This window comes from Staurois parvus, unplaced genomic scaffold (assembly GCF_062004578.1).
Source record: "Staurois parvus isolate SC_StPar_1 unplaced genomic scaffold, SC_StPar_1.0 ptg000154l, whole genome shotgun sequence".
Lineage (NCBI taxonomy): Eukaryota > Metazoa > Chordata > Amphibia > Anura > Ranidae > Staurois > Staurois parvus.
The window spans coordinates 7,390,866-7,411,126 of NW_028317950.1; the positions used below are offsets into that span (position 1 = coordinate 7,390,866).

Here is a 20,261-nt window from a genome sequence, read left to right on the forward strand (position 1 = left end):
TCGTTATGGTAGATAATGTGCATGTTACATCTTGGTGAATTGAGCCTATACAGTCAACTGTCTGTCATTCAGCTTCTTCTTTGCAGCAATCAAATGAAATATTGGTGCAGGTCAATGATACACAATGAATTTAGAAAAGATAAGTGGCTGAGTATTGCAGCAGATCTTTTTCATTTCCTCCAAAAAAAAAACACAAAAACCTTAGTGTTACTAAACCCCGAACCCTGCATTCACTATATCTGGTCTCCCACAGTACACACAACATGGAAATGCAATTATTGTAGTAAATATAAACTGCTAAATACCTTTTCTCATCAGCAGTTAGAGCAGTCTTGTGACTTCTATCAGCGTCCAGCCGAGCACATGTTAATCTTGTAGGAGAAGTTTTCATTCTCCTCTAACTGTCCTATGAGCCTGCATGACCCCTGACCCTCCGTCCAGACAGCGCTGATTGACAGCCTCCCAAGTAAAAGAAAAAAAACCTTCCTGACAATATACATCAAACAGAGCATGTGCAGACTTGCCGCTGCTGCTCTGTATTATAGCAGATGGATTGGGGACATTAAAGGAAAGGGAGGATCAGACAAGACAGGATCAAACAGCTTTTTTTACACAATGAGTATGCTTTACTACATATACAAACTGATTTTATTCTCGTGTTTTTTGAACACCTAAACAAAATGATTGTGAAAGATATTTTGTTTGTAAAATAATAATTCTAGAATCCTTTGTTGTAAAATTTCAGAGCTTTTTTTTCCCTACAATTTCCTATATCTTTCCCCTTGAAGGATTTCAGGAAATGCTGCTTCTGAAAGGAATCTCAAAGAAGGTGTTTGTGCTCAGATTGAGAAGAACTTTGCTAAAGCCAAATGGAGGGTAAGTAACATACACTGAAAGGTGGATTTATACTTTGTAAAAAAAAAACAAAACAGTGGTGTAGTTATCCATAATCAAGGTCAGGTTTAATCACTTCACTGAAGCAAAGAATCTCATTGGTTTGCTGTGGATAGCCACTGGTTTTCCTTGCACCTCTCTTGGATACCTGTAATTTCATATGAAAACAGTAAGCTGTTGTGTTAATGTGAGTTCATTTCTTTCCCTACCACAGAAAGCCATACGGGTCACCACATTCATGCAACGACTGAGAGCTCCAGAGGGCACTGCTGGGCGTCTCCCTGTCACGCCGAGATCTTCCATGAGCGTGTCACATGAGGTCACCGTGGAAGCCTGCCCTTCTTCTCCAAAACAATCTCCTTCCCAACACAGTATTCCTAAGGCTGACTGGAATCCAAACAGGACCCAGCAAACCTCTGAATGTGAGGACCACTCATCTGAGAAACCAGAACACAGTGGGCAATAGTGCCTGCTCTGTCCTGCTTCTTCCTCCAACCAAAAGGACGACCACACAGAAGGACAAAATAATCTGCTTGCAGAACAGAAGCAAACCAATCTGGTCACAAAACACTGACCTGGATAGCAATCCCATTGTGGGGGAGAACTAACCTAGCAGAAAAAGTGTTGAAAAAGAGGAAAGAAAGGCCTATGGTCACCATCAACATTTCAAGCTAGATATAGGAAGAGGGATGATGGGACTTGAAGAGATAAACCTTATCACCGGAGCATGAAAACTGACCCTGGACAAATTATTTATAGTGTACATTTTCCTAAAAATGTTTTTTTTTTAAATAAATAGATCAAAATACCAACCCTCTGACATAAAAAACATCAGTGACATTCCTTAATGAAAGAGGGTGATCTACATCTAACGTAACATTTCTCAGAAGCTAGCAAGCAGGTATAAGGTCTCTGGTAGACCTGTTCTTCAAGCTAGGTTGCATCATACAGTATCTTCCAAACTGTTTCCAGGTGTGTAGCTTTTTGCATGTCATCTGCATGTTTACACGTTTTAGTTTGGAGTGTATGCCCTTACTGTGCCACAGAGGCCGGTACCCCTGGCAGTAAGGAGATTAAAGATTAATAAAAAGGAACGAACAATCTACAGCCATTTGTTGCTTCTTGTTATCTCCTATATCCCTGTATAATAGGAAAAGCGAGCAGCAGTTACTCAGCAACTTCATGGTATGGTTAAAACTGAACTCCAAGCAAACAGTACACAGATGACATACATATGACCAAGCTATTTGACTTGTATATATATAGACATCCAGTTCTGATATTTCTCATGCAGCAGTAAGTCAAGGTTCACACCATTATGGGCTGTGCGTCCCGCATTGGCTTGGGCGAGGCAGCCCATTCATTTGAATGGGTTGCTATGCCGCGTTTCCTGCAGGGAAAAGGTGCATGCACTTTTTTGAAAAAGCGGCCACAGGGAATCCACATGGTCTTTTTGACCATGCAGTTTCCCTATTGGTTCCCTTGCAGGAACAGCGCGATTCAACTGTGGGTGGGGGAACAAGTGCGATTTTCTGCACCCACAACCAACCCACTAGTGTAAACCAAGCCTCAATGCACACCTACAGGTCTCCTCCCACCCCAACCCTATGACTGGACATTGAAATGAGAAGCAGAAGACTGTCATTCTGCTCTCTTCTACTATCAGAATGCTGCTTGCACTGCAGCACAACTGATTTGACTTCTTTTGCTGCTATTCCTTCCCCATGTCTAAGCTCTGCTGTAGAAGGAACAGCAAGAGGCTGATAACATGTCAAATTCTAGTTATTACACTGCATTAAAAAAAAATACATTTAAGAGCATGTTAATGAATACGAATTTGCATTAATTTGTCTTTTTATATGTGCCTGGATTTTCGCTTTAAGGTGGTTTTTAATCTCCAAAATGAAATATGAACAAAGCATATCCATGTATAGTGTGTATTTGTCTCAGTCCAGAGCACCAATGCCTGGTACACATGGGCTGAATATTGGCTCGTAGTAGCTGGTTCAACAAAAACTAGGCGACATTCAGCCTGTGTGTCAGGAGCCTGTCCAACAGAAGCCGGCTTCTGTAGAAAGGACATGCCAGAAGAACATCCAATCAGCACTCTCAGCCAATTGCTGCGAGCGGTGACTGGTGTGTTCTGGTGGGGGAAGGGGGACAGTCAACCTGTAAGAACACAATAGCTCAGCAGGGAGATCACTCTACTAACCATGCATTAGTACAGAGACCTCCTCCTGAGCTCCTCAGTTTTTCACTCGGTTTTTCACTCATTGTGTGTACCAGGCATAAGTGTCATTTCTCTCTCTTGCTTCCTTCCTCCTATCTGCATGGGTCACTTGTGACAGATTTTCCTGACACCAAAAGAAGAAAGGTGACGGAGGAGGGAGCTCTAGCACACAGCCTATGATTGACTGCCTCAGCTCTGTTCCTGTGTGCTGTGTGAAGGGAGGTGTGTCCCTACTTTCCAATCAGTATTTACAGCTCTTTTCACTGCGTTCTGCAGAGTCTAACTTCAGCTCTCCAGCCCCTGCTTTCTTAAAGGTCAGACAAGCTGTATGAATTCTGCACATTAAACGGATGTAGAGAAAAGAAGCTGCAGATGAACAGGTACAACTTATGTAGGAGGATGTGCTTCATCTCTGTGTATCATCTGCAGCTAGTCACTTCGCTGGGTATATGTAAGGGTTTACAAACACTTTAAATAAATTGTCTAAGAAATGAATTCCCACAGTATGAGCTGGCTGAACAGCCATGACAAATGCTTTTCAGAAAAATGCAACTTACAAGACTGTGTACCATATCTATAGGGAGCTAAAAGGGCAACCCAGGCTAATATGCAAATATACAATAATTAAACCCATATATAGAAACTGGATTGCCTGCCACAAGATGTACACAGGAAAGCAAATATTCCTTCCCATTTTTTATAGTTGCATATAGAGGGTTATCATTTTCTCAGAAACAGTCCCTTTCCCAACACAGTGTTTGTATAAGGAGGGTTAATAATCTTCAAATAATGTATATGCCATGTCAGTGCTCCACCTCCTGCTTGCTCTTTGGGCTACTCATGAACATTACCACACTACTTTGGGATACCTTTCCTTCTGGAAGCCCAATTAAAGTGTTAGTAAACCCACAACAGTAAAATCAGTCTGTAGATGCAGTAAAGCATGCTTGTTATACTCACTGTGGAAGGGGTTAATCCTCTGCATTGTGTAAAAAGGATGTCTGATCCTGACTCCTCTGATTCTACCCTTCTTCCACTGTCCCCCTCTTACCTGTGGAGTCACTGCACATGCTCAGTTTGGTGTGGATTGCTAAAGAGTTTTTTTTTTTCTTGGGAGAATGCATGTGACTAGCACAGGGCCAATCAGCACTGTCCAGACAGAGGTCAGTTCTGCATCTTTCTAGAGCAAAACGAAAACTCAGTTTACATTTAATAAAATAATTGCACTTCCATGTTCTGTGTACTGCGGGAGACCAGATATAGTAGATTCAGAGTCCTGGGTTTAGTAACACTTTCTAAGTGCCTCCTCTACCTAGAGGTTCATGCATTCTGAACATTCGGCTGGTGTGTGCCAGACAGTGACAAGCAGATTAATTCACTTGAGACCAGCAGACGTTTGTGAAGTGCCTGTTCACAAATGGTGTGGTGACCAGCGGATTTCCTAGTCACCACAAGGAAACACAGAAAACAATTGTTTACTGTGTGCCCTGTTCGCAGTGCAATGCAGTCTGGAGTTGCGGTGAAGTCTCCTAGATTGTAAGCTCGAAAGAGCAGGGCCCTCGACCCCCTCATGTTTTGCTTTGTATTGGTATTGTTCTGTCACATGTTCTGTCCCCCTTTGTAATGTACAGCGCTGAGTGAACTATTGGCACTTTATAAATACTGTATAATAATAATAATGTGAGCTGCAATAAAATGTAGACATGCTGCATTTTATCGCAGCACACAGGAAAGTACTGCCTGTCACTGTACAGCAGCGCAATGCTCTGTGCTGCTGTACAGTGACACCAATGAAGTTTCACTTTGTGAACTTTACATAATGTTCACCAAAACAAGCGAGCTGTGAGAAGCCGCAAAATGTGTACCACAGTACCACCTACTACCAGAACGGAGAGCTGCCCACACATTAAACCACTGCCGTTTAGTGTGTGGACGGTGTGTACAGGCCCTAAATGACTGTCCAGTGGATTGCCACCTGAACAAACCTTTCAATTCGAACATTAGACATACTAGCAGAAATGAAATATGATTTTGTCATTTTTGCAAAAACATATACTATAGGTTTGAGTGTTTTTTATACAGTTGGCTGGCATCTTTCTGTATCACACCACATTTTTGACAAAGGCAATGAAGGCATAAGCTTTATGTTCCGAGAGGAACTTTTTCAAATTCTTCATTTCCTTGATAACACTGAGGAAAAAACACTAACGTTTTCCTGTGGGAATTGTGGTCACTGACTGCTGATATGCACCAATTCCTTAGACACAAGGCAAAGAATTGCGATAATTCCACCAGAAAGGCCAGAACGGCAAGTGCTCTGACACACTAGTGTGCGTTTCCTCATAGGAATGAGTAGCTAGCCTGCCATTCAAGAATCATCAGCTGGACTAATCCTGCTAAACCAAGCTGGCTGAAAAGCAGTCACTGTGCCATCAACCTAATAACAAATGTTGATGAGAAGAAATATGCGATGATATTTTTTTTTTCCATTTCCTTTATCCTGAGCAAGAAATTCGTTCAGGAATGCAGATAAATTGACTCATTCATCTAAATCATAGCTAATAAGACTGAACATTAATAAACCATTACCGCTCAAGTGCTCGCACCTGATTTTACCTCTGAGACATTATGAAGGCGTACAAATGAGCTACAAATGTCATTTAAACATACTGGTTTGATGGCTTGCTCTGTGAATATTAAAGCGGTGGGTTCCTGTGGCAGAATCTTCCCGAGAAGAGCTCTTTGTCAGCCTGCTGCATTGAAATATATCTAGGTTAATTTAATCACTATATTCATCCATACATCCTCATATCAATTACTGGAGAGAGAATCAAACCCCATGCTGAGGGGGAAACTCCGCTTACATGAAATAATTGATAGAACATATATAATTGCAATATGAATTATTTAAATTTTATAGCACATTCCTGAGCAATAAGTGAAATAAATCAGTAAATTGCTATTCCTGGACAGGGAATATTTTACATGTGCTATAACCCACTTTATGTAACTTAACCACTTCAATACAGGGCACTTTTACCCCCTTCCTGCCCAGGCCAATTTTCAGCTTTCAGCTCTGTCACACTATGACAATTGCATTTCATGCAACACTGTACCCATATGAAATTCGTATCTGTTTTCTGAGACAAATAGAGCTTTCTTTTGGTGCTATTTAACCGCTTGCCTACAGAGCACTTGTACCCCCTTCCTGCCCAGGACAATTTCCAGCTTTCAGCGCTGTCGCACTTTGAATGAAAATTGTGCGGTCATGCAACATTGTACCCATATGAAATTTTTATCATTTTTTTTGTGACAGATAGAGCTTTATTTTGGTGGTATTTAATCACCTCTGGGTTTTTTATTTTTTCTTAAACAAACCAAAAAACACTGAAATGTTTGGAAAAAGAAATCTTTTTCTTAGTTTTTGTTATAACATTTTGTAAATAAGTGATTTTTCTCCCTCACTGATGTGCGCTAATGAGGCTGCAGTGATGGGCACTGATAGGCTGCACTGATGGACATTGATAGGGGGCACTGATGAGGAGGCACTGGTAAGTGGAACTGATGGGCACTGAAAGGCAGCACTAATACATGGCACTGATAGGCGGCACTGTTAGACGGCAATGATGCGCACTGATAGGCGGCACTGATGGGTGCCACTGAAAGGCAGCTCAGATGGGCACTGATATGTGGCATTGATGTGCACTGGTAGGCACTGATATGTGGCATTGATGTAGCACTGATGGGCACTGACACAAGGCACTGATGGACACTGACAGGTGGCACTGCTGGGCTACACTGATCATCAGTGCCCTGATGATCAGTGTACATGTCCACTCCGCAGAAAGCCGATTACCGTCTCTCCTCTCGAGCTGTCAGCGTGACACCTCGAGAGGAGAGAAATGCCAATAACCAGCATTTCCCTGTTTACATGTGATCAGCTGTGATTGGACACAGCTGATCACATGACCGAGCTGACATCTTTGGCTCTTTCCATGATCGGTGATCCACTGTGTCAGAGGGACACAGCGCACCGCCGATCACTGCGCATGCGCGGTGAGAATGGGAGGACGTCATATGACGTCCTCCCAGAACGAGAGAACAACCTTGCGTCCGTCATATTACTATATGGCAGGCGGGAGGTGGTTAATCACCGCTGGGTTTTTTATTTTTTGGAAAACAAACAAAAAAGACAAAATGTTTTGAAAAATAAAAACTTTTTCTTAGTTTCTGTTTTGCAAATAAGTAATTTTCCTTCTTCACTGATATGCACTGATGAGGCTGCACCGATGGGCACAAGTGAGGCTGCACTGATGGGCACTAGTGAGGCTGCACTGATGGGCACTGACAAAGCTGAACTGATGAGGTCACACTGATAAGCAGCACTAATGGGCACTAATGATCAGTACCCTGATTATCAAGTGTAAATGTGCCCTGTCATGCATGTCCGTTAATCGGCACTTCTTTCCTCATACTTTGACAGCGTGTGAGGAAAGGAAGTACCGATAACCGGCAAGTTTGTTTACACAGGATCAGCTGTGATTAGCACAGCTGATCACATGGTAAAGGGACACTGTGATTGGCCCTTTACCTAGATCTGTGATCAGTTGTGTCCAAAGGACACAGCAGTCACAGAGCGCATCCAACATCCATGAACGCCCTCCCAAAACAAAAGGGCTGTCTTTCAGCTATGGCGCAATACTGGGGTGGTTAACGTTCTGTTTACACCTATGCAGGTGTGACAGTGCATTCTTGGTTTTGTGCAGTTTTGCGTGTTGCATTTAGCGCAGCCCATTCATTTTAATATGCTGCCTTATGCATGAAAATAACACAACAGAAGCGTAATATCCTTTTTTTTTTTTCTTCATCGTGCCACACTAAAACACATGGTCCTTTGTTACCATGCATTTTGGCACAAGTGAAAGCAAGATATTGTCACCATCATTGGTGACAGTGGGAGAAATAGTGTTCCATTGTTGGTGTCAGTGGGAGGAATAGTGTCCCATTGCTGGTGTCAGTGTAAGAAATAGTGTCCCATCGTTGATGTCAGCAACAAGAACTATGCACCATTGTTGGTGTCAGTAGGAAGAATAGTGTCCTGCATCAGTGGGAGGAAAAGTGCCCCAAGGGCCAAATAAAGGCAAGCAGAGGGCCGCATCCATCCCCCAGGCCACAGTTTGAAGACTCCTGCCATACAGGAAAAACTGAGGACTACCTTACCTACTTTGTTGGTGTGCGCTCCTCTTGCATATGTAGTGACAAAAGGGAGTGGGTTGAACTGCTGTCGTACAGCAAGGCCTGGCTAAAATCCAAAACAGGAAAGCTGTGTACATTTCATAGGATAATTGTTCGTTTTACCTGGAGTGTAATATTAAAAATTGTTGCGTTATCCTTTAAACCTAGTACTTCAGTGGGGTCACGGAGCAACAGTATTTGCACTTGAATGGTCACATTTATGCATTTTGAATGGACATTTATTTCTGGACATTTGTACAATTGTTCTTTGATCTCATATATTTGTTTTTTTGGATTTCACACTAATAAGCCACTAGTGGAATCTCTTATATACTTACTCTTACATGGTTTTTATACTATTGTTTGAGTTTAAGGAATAGCAAAACAATTTTTGAGTGCTGCTGTCTGATTTGTTACATAATATTTTGCACCAAGTGCAGCTTTCTATTTTTAAGTTAAAGGGTTAGTCCACTTTTACCAAAAAACTGCTGATGCTGATAAGGGGCACCTGTAGATAAAAAATAAACTGTGCATCTTTGACTAAAGCAGTGTTTCTCAACTCCAGTCCTCATGGACCCCCAACAGGTCATGTTTTCAGGATTTCCATTATTTTGCACAGGTGATTTGATCAGTTTCACCGCCTTAGTAATTACCACAGCTGTTTCATCTGAGGGAAATCCTGAAAACATGACCTGTTGGGGGGCCATGAGGACTGGAGTTGAGAAACACTGGACTAAAGTTAAATAATGCCCTTGCTATAGGTGTAGGCTTTTTACAAGATGGTATCCAAAAGGTTTGAGATTCGTTTTGAAACATGCCAACAGATGGCAGCACAAGGCTGCATGCACAGTCACAGGGAGCACTGACTTTCATAAGTCAGTGTGTCAAAAGACATCATCCTGTGTACATCGGGAGCTGTGCAACTGGTGCTATTCTGACCACATGCATTACCACGTCTGCTATTTCATAATGGACAACAAGTTAGAACAAAGAGCAGACGTGAAATTCTGTGTGAAACCCATACGCCCAAGTTTCCTCGACATGAAAGACAGGGTTCTAGGCAGACTTTGACAAGAACTCCTTCTGCTCCTGGGTCAGCAGCCTAGGTACGAACTTGGCAGCAACACTACGTATGTTCAAATCACATGAGGATTGTCTGACCTGTTCCATATGACACACCGACAATGGCAGCAATGTTGTGGGTTGTTCTCCGACAATCATCATGCACAAGTTGCCAAATGGTTTCAACATTTTTGGGGGTTGAGCTCATTGAAGGTCTTCCTGATCTCTTATCTTCCATTGATGCTCTTCGGTTCTTGAAGCGCACGTGCCATTCATAACACCTCAAACTTACTTACCAATGCCCTAGCAACGTCTTGGAAGTATTTCAGTCAGGCTTTGGAAGGTAAACTTTTAGAATCACTTTTAGAAACATCTCTGTGGCAGACATTTCATACACAATTTCACATTTGCTCTTTGTTCTAACTTGCTGTCCATGATGAAATAGCAGACATGGTAACACAGATGGTCAGAATAGCACCAGTTGTACAGCACCTGATGTACACAGGATGATGTCTTTTGGCACACTGACTTATGGAGGTTGGTGCTCCCTGTGCTTCCATCTGTTGGAATGTTACCAAACTATTCTCTTTTTGATACCACCTTGTACATACCTCCTGAAACCTGCCATGAAAACTCCCTGGATGTTGCTAAGTGAGGCTTAATCATTACTGCTCACCTACTTCATCACAGATGTGAGCTCTCAAATGCTGACCTCAGAGCTATTGCATGTGAAGGGGTTTGAATAAGAGAAAAAGCTCACTCTTGTGATGGTTGAGGTGGGCAGTAACAACTAGGCCTTACTTAACAAATGCCCTAGCAATGTCTTGGAAGTATTTCACCCAGGCTTTGGAAGGAATGTAAATGGCACTTATAGCAAGGCCATTATGTAATTTTAGTCAGAGCTGCACAGTTTATTTTTATCTAAAGCACCTCTTACTTATATAGGCATTTTTTTTGTAAAGGTGAACTTACCCTTTAATAATAAAAATTGCCTTTCTATTCTAATCTGTTGTCAACTACAATTTTCTACAAGCAAAAAGGTTTGTCATTTTATAACCATGGCAATGCTTCTCTGTGAAGATTTCCCAGAATTCAAACCCATCTGCTTTGTCTCACTTCTTTACCCAGAACTCTGCACAGTGCTTGAGGTCAAATTCCAGGCATCCGCAGTCATGTCATTAATTTTACTAAAGTGAGTCTTTTACATTTGACATAGGTCCCCATATCTGGTGGTGGCAAGAAGACAGTAGTGTTTCCTATGACAACTCAAGGACTGATCGTGTGACATTAGTAAAGGCACAATCCCCCACTTACAGGTGAAACTCGAAAAATTAGAATATCGTGCAAAAGTTCATATATTTCAGTAATGCAACTTAAAAAGGTGAAACTAATATATGAGATAGACTCATTACATACAAAGCAAGATAGTTCAAGCCGTGATTTGTCATAATTGTGATGATTATGGCTTACAGCTCATGAAAACCCCAAATCCACAATCTCCAAAAATTAGAATATTACATGCAATCAATAAAACAAGCATTGTACATAGAACAATATCGGACCTCTGAAAAGTATAAGCATGCATATGTACTCAGTACTTGGTTTGAGCCCCTTTTGCAGCAATTTCTGCCTCAATGCGGCGAGGCATGGTAGCTATCAGCCTGTGGCACTGCTGAGGTGTTATGGAAGACCAGGATGCTTCAATAGCGGCCTTAAGCTCTTCTGCATTGTTCTGTCTCATGTCTATCATCTTTCTCTTGGCAATGCCCCATAGATTCTCTATGGGGTTCAGGTCAGGCGAGTTTGCTGGCCAATCAAGCACAGTAATCCCATGGTCATTGAACTAGGTTTTGGTGCTTTTGGCAGTGTGGGCAGGTGCCAAAATGAAGTCAACATCCCCATATAGCTCGTCTGCGGAAGGAAGCATGAAGTGCTCCAAAATTTCCTGGTAGACGGCTGCGTTGACCCTGGACTTAATGAAGCACAGTGGACCAACACCAGCAGATGACATGGCTCCCCAAATCAACACAGACTGTGGAAACTTCACACTGGACTTCAAGCATCTTGCAGTGTGTGCCTCTCCATTCTTCCTCCATACTCTGGGTCCTTGGTTTCAAAATGAGATGCAAAAGTTGCTGTCATCAGAAAAGAGGACTTTGGACCACTGAGCAACAGACCAGGTCTGTTTTTCTTTAGCCCATGTAATCGCTTCTGACGTTGTTTGTTGTTTAGGAGCGGCTTGAAAAGAGGAATACGACATTGGAAGCCCATGTCCAGGATCCGTCTGTGTGTGGTGGCTCTTGATGCACTGACTCCAGCCTCAGTCCACTCCTTGTGAAAGTCCCCAACACTTTTGAATAGCCTTTTCCTGACAATCCTCTCCAGGCTGCGGTCATCCCTGCTGCTTGTGCACCTTTTTCTTCCACACTTTTCCCTTCCACATAACTTTCTATTAATGTGCTTTGATACAGCCCTTTGGGAACATCCAATTTCTTTTGCAATTACCTTTTGAGGCTTTTCCTCCTTATGGAGGGTGTCAATGATGGTTTTCTGCACAACTGTCAGGTCAGCAGTCTTTCCCATGATTGTGATTCCTACTGAACCAGACTGAGAGACCATTTAAAGGCTCAGGAACCCTTTGCAGGTGTAATGGCCTTATTAGCTGATTAGAGTGGGAACCCTTTGCTGATTTGAGCCTAGAATATTGCACCTTTTCACAATATTCTAATTTTCTGAGATTGTGGATTTGGGGTTTTCATGAGCTGTAAGCCATAATCATCACAATTGTGACAAATCACGGCTTGAACTATCTTGCTTTGCATGTAATGAGTCTATCTCATATATCAGTTTCACCTTTTAAGTTACATTACTGAAATAAATGAACTTTTGCACAATATTCTAATTTTTCAAGTTTCACCTGTACACCACTTTATACTTGCTTTCATGAAGTGCACTGGCACTGCAAAGCAGAAGCATAGAAGAAATTGTAATGAGGTTTGTTAAAACCCTCGAGCTTGGACATTTAGATGTTTACTAATTAGATAAAGTATCATGCCCCTGTGTGTCTGCCATGGACATCAATGTTAAAAACTGAGAGAGAGAGGGGGAGAAAGAGAGGGAGGGAGAGAGAGAGGGAGGGAGAGAGGGAGGGGGGAGAGAGAGGGAGCGGGGGAGAGAGAGGGAGAGGGGGAGGGAGAGAGAGGGAGAGAGAGAGAGAGAAAGAGGGAGGGAGAAAGAGGGAGGGAGAGTGGGAGGGGGAGAGAGAGAGAGGGAGGGAGAGACCTTTTGCTTGGTTAAAACCGATTCAGGATAAATATATTATAATTTAATGGGACCATTTCTTCTTTCCACAGATAACTATATCCTATTCCAGACTGAGCAATCCTAACACAAGCATGGATCATATACATGCCATAAACACACAATAATGCACATAGCAATTATCACATAGCCTCTTTGTGCCGCTATAGGCATCGGAACTTCACAACAGGAATATCGGCTCTTACTTGTTTGCAAGAGAACCACAGTATGTAACAGACAAGATGGACACGAGACACATGAGAATAAGATATTTTTATTGTCATTCCTCTTTAGCAGAGATTTTCCAGTAACTATAAGTAAACGTCCATCTAAATTTTTTTTTCTTGTGACATAAACGTCAGACTCATTCTTATGGCTGATGCCTGTCTTCATTGGAACACAGATCAATCTGATACAGGAAGGTAGGTGGTACAGGAGTTGTGACATGCGGAATATACAATTTTATCTTGTGATTTCACCTGGTGGAAGTTGTCATAATAATTCCAAGAGTGAACAGTGAGTATATTGATGCCCCAGCCTGAAACAAAAGTAATTTTACTGGATTTTTAGTGAAGTACGCTGAAGAGTAGGTAAACTCAGAATGAACAGATTGTATGGTAGCGCAAGCAGTCCTCTGTGGGACTCAATGTGGTCCTATGACTACAGGGTTTCTCTACAACTTCCATTTTCTTTCTTTTGTGACTCTGTTACAGTGGGGGTTATTGACTACAAGGGCATGGTGCAAAATCTGGTGCAGCTCTGCCTAGAAACCAGCTTTCAGGTTTTATTGTCAAAGCTTAATTGAACAAGCTAAAGTTAGAAGCTGGCTACCATGCACAGCTGCACCATATTCTGAGTGCTACAGTTTTAGTAAATCTTCCCCAATGTATTGTAGTCAGAAAGACTAGCATGGTGCTTACAGCTGAATAGAGCTGTTGGAAGAGTTTCAAATGGCAACTGATGAAACATACCTCTAGCCAAAATCTGATCAAGACTGTTTATATAGTTTGTCTATGAAACACTTTTATGAGTTTAGTTTAACAATGATAAAGTGAGAAAGGGATAATATAGAAAATGGAATATTAACAAAGAATACACCCAATGAAAGGTGGAAAAATCATGTTTCTTTTACTGTTGGACTGCAGTACCCCTGGCATCCTGTGGGAGTGCTATACGCTGTTTTATTATTTAACAGGACAAATTGCATTGCTGGCGCAGCGCGTTCATAAAGTCCTGTCTGCCGGAGGCAATGTGCAATTCAACTAAACAACATTCAGCGTTATCAATAACGTTTGATTTACGACAGTTATAATATCCATGGAGAAAGCTGTAAAAATAAAGGCAATTTTTTTTCCTTTATGTGACAGGACCAATATGTCCATGGCATAAATGATTGTGGATAGATGATAAGGTAATAAAATAGGGGAGTAATTTCTGAGCAGATGTAGAAACCTTAACTAAAGCTATGCTGGTTTCTAGCAAGCTGGTATAAAGGATACTGTAATGTTTGCAAGGCCTGTTTTAATAAAGGGCAAAGCAGTGGATATTTGATTCTAAAAGCTGCTGATATGCACACTCATATCCTAGCCTCTTCATTCAAACAGGACAATGTCTGTTTTCAGTTCATTTGTGTGACCTGATAGGTAATCTATCAAGCCTGCAATATAGAAGCAGCCACTGCTGATTTGATTTTTAAAGTGGACCTAGTTAGCCTCAGCTATATTTTTCACATTTATTGTATGCAGGCTACATGAAATTATTACCTTTTACGAAGATCACAGAACTACCCCTGACTGTCTTCATCTGCTTTTCTCTTCAGAAGAATGGAACCATCTTTGTTGTGGCATCATCCAAAGTCAGAATCTATTTCCTGGACTAAGATGGTGACCTAAAAATGATACAGTCATGTACATTCTGGTGGCTTTGTTCATAAATGTCTGACACAAATCAGCCTCTTCTGCAGCTTTTCACCTTGTGACTTGCTGTAAACATACAATACGGTAGATAGGTGGTTGGGTGCAGAAGAGGCTGAGGAAATATTTTCCCCGGATGGCAGGAAGGCACAACTCACAAAGTAGCACCTGGGAGTGTTATGGGCAGGAGTTTGTATCCACTAAGAGCAGGCTGGCCAGGAATTGGTAATAGTAAATGGAGATGCACAAGCCCTAGAGGAGGCATTGAAAATGTACTGGTTCCCCAAAGGTCACTGAGGAACATTGGTAGCTTGGGCCTCGGAGTGACAAAAAACAGATTGACCCTGGATACAGCATACCCTGGACTTGGAAGAACAGCAGTGGTGAGAGCTCTCCAAAAGGCTGAGGTGCAGAATGCAAGGAGCTGCCTGGTATTCTCCAGAGCACACTGAAAGGAGTGATAGACTGTGCTGCTGAGGCTCCCAGGATGCACTCCTCTGACCCCCCCAGACTTAGAAGGAAGTGAGGAACACATGAGTTAGAGTCACTGGGAGCACTGAGGTGCTGGGATCACAACTAAGAGTCTCTGGGAACACTGGGGTTCTTGGATCACCGAAACAAAGGGTACAAGGACGACTGGATGCTATAGATGTCACAGAGGTGCACAGGGGTCATAGAAGATGCTGGAAGCTGAAACACTGGAGACACAAGAGATCATCAAGGTGCTGAGGAATCACAGGGAGTAATTGGAAGCTGGGGACCACAGGAGCACTAAGAATTCCAGGAAACACCAAGGATGCATGCAAACAGACAGTGAGGACAGGTGCTTGTTGGCAAAGGGGGCTTGGCAGCTAGCCCTTTAAGATATAGCGCCTGAGTTAAATGTCTTGTTAAAACGTAATAAAAAGAATTTTTGGTAAAAAAGAGAGAAAGGATATAGTGCCTGGTATGGGATTAGCAAGTTGTCTGAGAATGCAGGCTGTTCCAGTAACTGGACACAATGGGGTTTATTTACTAAAGCTGGAGAGTCCAAAATCAGACTCCCTTCAGCATAGAAACCAATCAGCTTCCAGGTTTCATTGCCAAAGCTTCATTGAACAAGCTGAGGTTAGAAGCTGATTGGTTTCTATGTAGAAGGGAGTCTGATTTTGGACTCTTCAGCTTTAGTAAATAAACCCCAATGAGACGAGACATCTAGAGCAGACAGGGAGGTCCTTGTGGACATTGAGAAGCCTTAGTCCCACGTGACAGTGCTACAAGAGATATCAACAATGGTGAGCTTACACTGATAGGAGACAGGTTCTAGACTGGCGGCGCTGGTTCTTTTTGGGGATACCAAGTAAATGCTGCAAAAGCCATGGGGGAGTATGGGCTGAGGTCACCTGTGACAGTGGGACTGTCGTATGTACGTCTTTGTAAAGATAGGTAGTACTGCGAAGCGGTAGGCAACTAGTCTGAACATGAGGCAAAACCTTAATAAGCACAAATTTAGGCAACTTGTTCTGATGAGGTTTTCAGGTGGCAGGAAGTGACTCATACTAGATAGATTTCTCCCATTCAGCCCATGAGCTAATCAAAATAAATCTAATAGATTCCTCTCTATGCTATTTAAGCTACCAGCTATTGCATTCAGACAGCCACAGCTATAGCGGCTGTCTGAATGTTCTAATAGTGACTGCATTTCTATAGGATGGAGCCACTGTTCTGCCAGCAATTTTCAGAGACAGGGTCACAGGGTCAGGCTGTGCCACAGCTCTAGACCTGGTAAGTGCTCCCATTCTAACCTAGTACGCTCAGGTCTGAAAAGTACCACAATGAAGAGCCCAGTGCCTGAAGATCACATTCCAGGCTTGCCCCACACGTGTTGGGTAGGTGCAGCATGGTGTGGTGGGCAATAAGCACATAGAGTCCAGATTTGCCAAATACTATGTATTGGAAAATTAATTCAGTAGTACAACCAGGCCCAGTTGGGAGGTTGACCCAACCGGGAACACTCACAACAGTGTAGAGACGGCGGTATGAAGACTCAGTACTGCCGACAGCGCCTGTCATGAGAATCAAAGTGTGGCCTGGCTGGTCTAACCCAAAGAAGAAGCTTCCTAAGAAGGTAGACGTAGTCCCTGCTCTCTCCCTACTCCACTGGAACCTTTCCCTATCACTAGTGCTGTCCCTGACAGACGGGGTACCTGTCCCTACACTAGCCACTCGCATAAAGCACCCAAACCCAGGTCAGAGTCTTAAACAGACTCTGCTTGACCCAAGATGGGGAACATGGGGCAAGAGCATCCAACCGGATCGCTGTCCCATGTGACTGAGGAAGTCATAGAGAAACCCATTTTCCCTCCACTACAGTCCAGTGCCACCTGTAGTGGAGAAGATAGACTGCACCTGCCTAAACTCGTCCAGTCCAGCAGGTTTCAGGTACCGCCTCCAAAGCTAGTGCTAAGGAGCTGGCAATCAAAATTGTTGCTATGTGGAGACCAGCTCAAGCAGCTGCATAGCATGAAGGAAAGGGTTTTCTCTATTGTATGGCCTCTTATCCCCTAGGGTATGTGCCCCTCAGTAGCCTGGTCCTGTTTTGTTATAACGTGGGAGAAGGAACTACTCTGGGTCCAGTGCAGACAGAACAGCAGGATTCAGGTCTGGAGTGGGAGCACTTTCCCCACTAGAAGAAAGGGGATGCATTAGTCCTAAACCCTGGAGTGGACATGACCATGGACCTTATAAAAAGTGGAACAACACTGCATCTGAGCACCACAACCCAAAAATGTTATTGAATTTATTTATAATTTTCAAAGTAAACTCTCCTATCCATCCATGTCACCAAGCTTTATTTTGCTGAGAAATCACTTTGATAAACACCCCCTACCATTTCTGACTGCGGGCATCTTGTAAAGGGCAGATGACTCATGCTTTTTCTTCTTGGAATCCATCTGCCCTTAGCTTAGACATACAGGCAGGAGAGTGCTTAGCTGAGAAAACCCCTTTTCCCTTCCTGAAGATTCCTGGGGTGTATGACATTTGCCTAGGCCTGGACACCCGGAAGTAACTGGAGAAATGTGAAAAAATGTTTAAAACAAGTAAATATGATATACTTTCCTATCTATTTACTAATGCTAGCAGCAATGTCGATTGAGAGAGTGAAGTTCCACTTTAAGTAAGCACAACAGCAACACCTCCTAATTAGCATTAGTGGGACTTTTGGGAAAGTGGGTAGTTGACATGGATGTGTATCAGGGGATGGGGTGAAAAGTGTTTTTAAAAAAATCCATTTAATTCATGTGTGTGGGTTCTGCTTTGAGCACTAGGACTTGGAACTGGTTCACAATTCAGTTTCAGAGTGAATTGTTTTACTGTAGGGCCCCAGATGTAGGGTTCGGCCACATAGAGTGGGTTCCTATAAGCAAGAAGTCTTGAATGAAGTCACCAACGAAAGCAGTGTAGCAGAAAAAGCTAGCAAAAACTGATTTTTTCAACAGGGCTGAAAAGTGTTGCCCTATGACACCAGCAAAGAACTGAGGCATGCTGGGTGGAAGGAGAATGGGGTTATACTGGGGTTAGCTGAAGAAGTTTTTTGTTCACCAGTGTCCCATCCTCCTGTGGGCTGGACTGTATTAGCTTTCCTATATCTCTCAATGAATGATAAAGAAACCTTTTTTATGCACTTGATCAGGGTGGTCCATGTTTCCCTACCTCAGACACCATTAAAGCTCAGAGGACTTCCTAAAATCTGTCCAGTATATGACTTTGCTAAACTCTTATGGGAACCAGCCCCAAATTACATTACAAGCACGTATCAGTTGAAACTCATACATCTATTATATACCCACTACAAACTCAGCTCATTTAAACTAAACTATGGGACACTATGGGTTTAAGTTCTCTGGTCAGTTATCTATACAGCAGGTTTGTTTTGAATGTATCCATTTTTCTATCAAGACCTCTTTGCTCCAACCCAACCCATCCCTTTCCACCATTTCACTCACTAATGGTAACGGTTTCCATTTTGTTAATTGTGATAGCAATGATATCTTTGTTAGAAGTGGTTTACCTTGACAGTTGTGTCACATGAATAGGATCACAAATTGTATAATTCATACTTCCTTAGACACATGCATCTTTCTGAATCCAATGCACTTGAATTAATCCTTTAAATACATTTAACCAAAAGGTGCAGGCTTCGGGGCCATCATCCCAATTATTCATATCAACAGGTCACTCAGCTGCATCAAGAGTGCAGCCAGCAATGGGTTAAGATACCTGTGCACATTTGATCCGGGTCAGTGAATTATCAAATAGTGAATTCATGAACAGAATGACAGCCTAGAGCCTGCATTTCAAAAACAAGTCAGCAACGGCAATTCCATATTTTTATCCTTACAGAAAACTTTTAAAGAGGAACTGCTGGCAAGAAAAGCTCCCATTTGTTTGGGTACATACTCCTTAAAATATGATTCATTGAAACATTGCTAGTGTAAACTTTTGAAAATTATTGGGACTGGGACATCATAGAATGTGAGCCTCTTTTGCATTCTTCTGTGCTGTCAGCCTAACAGATGTCAGGCACTGGGGGCCTGAAAGGAGTACCTTATATCCCATGATGTATTGTCTAGGTAACATACAAGAGATTGAAAGCAGATTGAACACCTCCAAAGTTTTGTCACTCTCCTGACAGTTAAACAGTGTTGTGAAATTCAAACGAATTACTGAATGGAATTGCAAATATTTTGCCAGTTATTATATATAATGTATGTGTTTCAATTGGGAATTGAATAGTTTGGCTTGCATTCTACCTGAAAGTTTTATAGAATATATCATGTTGTAGTTCAGGATCTTAACACCAACATTTTTCTCCCATCACACCTAAGATATGTCATTAAGCAATTCAGAATGTATGGTAAGAAAGTCATATACAAATGTATTAGGATTTTAGCACTATGTTTACATTGTGAAGGCTAAATCTTCTTTTAGAGTGTTAGTGGGGAACCACTAATGTCCTAAAACAGCCCAGCTTACCGTAGTGGAACAGGGGATAGGAGACGGTATGACAGTATGTGATACCATATACAACTTTGGCAGTAAAAAAATAAAAGCATGTGGTGGCACAAGGGCAAGTGCTGATGAATATGGTACTAGGCAAGAATATAGCACCAGAAGAGTTAAGTTCTGCTGTGCATAATTCACTCAGTAAAAGAGGAGAGTGTTGTTGGGTTTGAAGAAAGTACACAATCTATTGGCTAATGAGAAAAATGAGAATATAGCACCTAAACGTCTGGTGGGCACAATTCACTTCTAGTGATGCTAGCCCTGACTGTGCTGAGAGGATGCCTCAGGGGTCCTGCACGGGTCTGTCAAGTGTAAGCACAGGAAGGAAAAGGGTAATAAATTCATTCAAAAATGTCTCTGGTTTATGGTTTTCAGTTGCTGCGCAGAACTTTCTATGTAAGGAGAATGGATGATGCTCTGAATTCTGGAAGTTGAGTGGTTAAATGATAGATTCTATCAAGGTAAAAGATGATGGGTAGAATTTTAGAATGCAATGCATGCACACAACTGTGGGGTAAGAAATGCAGGGAATTCTGTCAGAAGAGAGGTGTGATCCATGGTTTTCAAGTAATAAAATCAGC

At 42.3% G+C, this 20,261-nt stretch overlaps 1 protein-coding gene across 4 annotated transcripts in view; it reads left to right on the plus strand.

The window, feature by feature from the left end:
• Positions 1 to 2,001, plus strand: part of LOC149463462 (caM kinase-like vesicle-associated protein) — a 110,795-nt gene extending 108,794 nt beyond the window's left edge. For all 4 annotated transcript variants that reach the window (XM_089674995.1, XM_089674997.1, XM_089674993.1 and 1 more), the window contains 2 exons: positions 789 to 876; positions 1,109 to 2,001. In XM_089674995.1, the coding sequence (XP_089531121.1) occupies positions 789 to 876; positions 1,109 to 1,360 (340 nt within the window). In that variant the 3' untranslated portion in view covers positions 1,361 to 2,001. The remainder of the gene's footprint in view (positions 1 to 788; positions 877 to 1,108) is intronic.
• Positions 2,002 to 20,261: the final 18,260 nt, after the last annotated feature.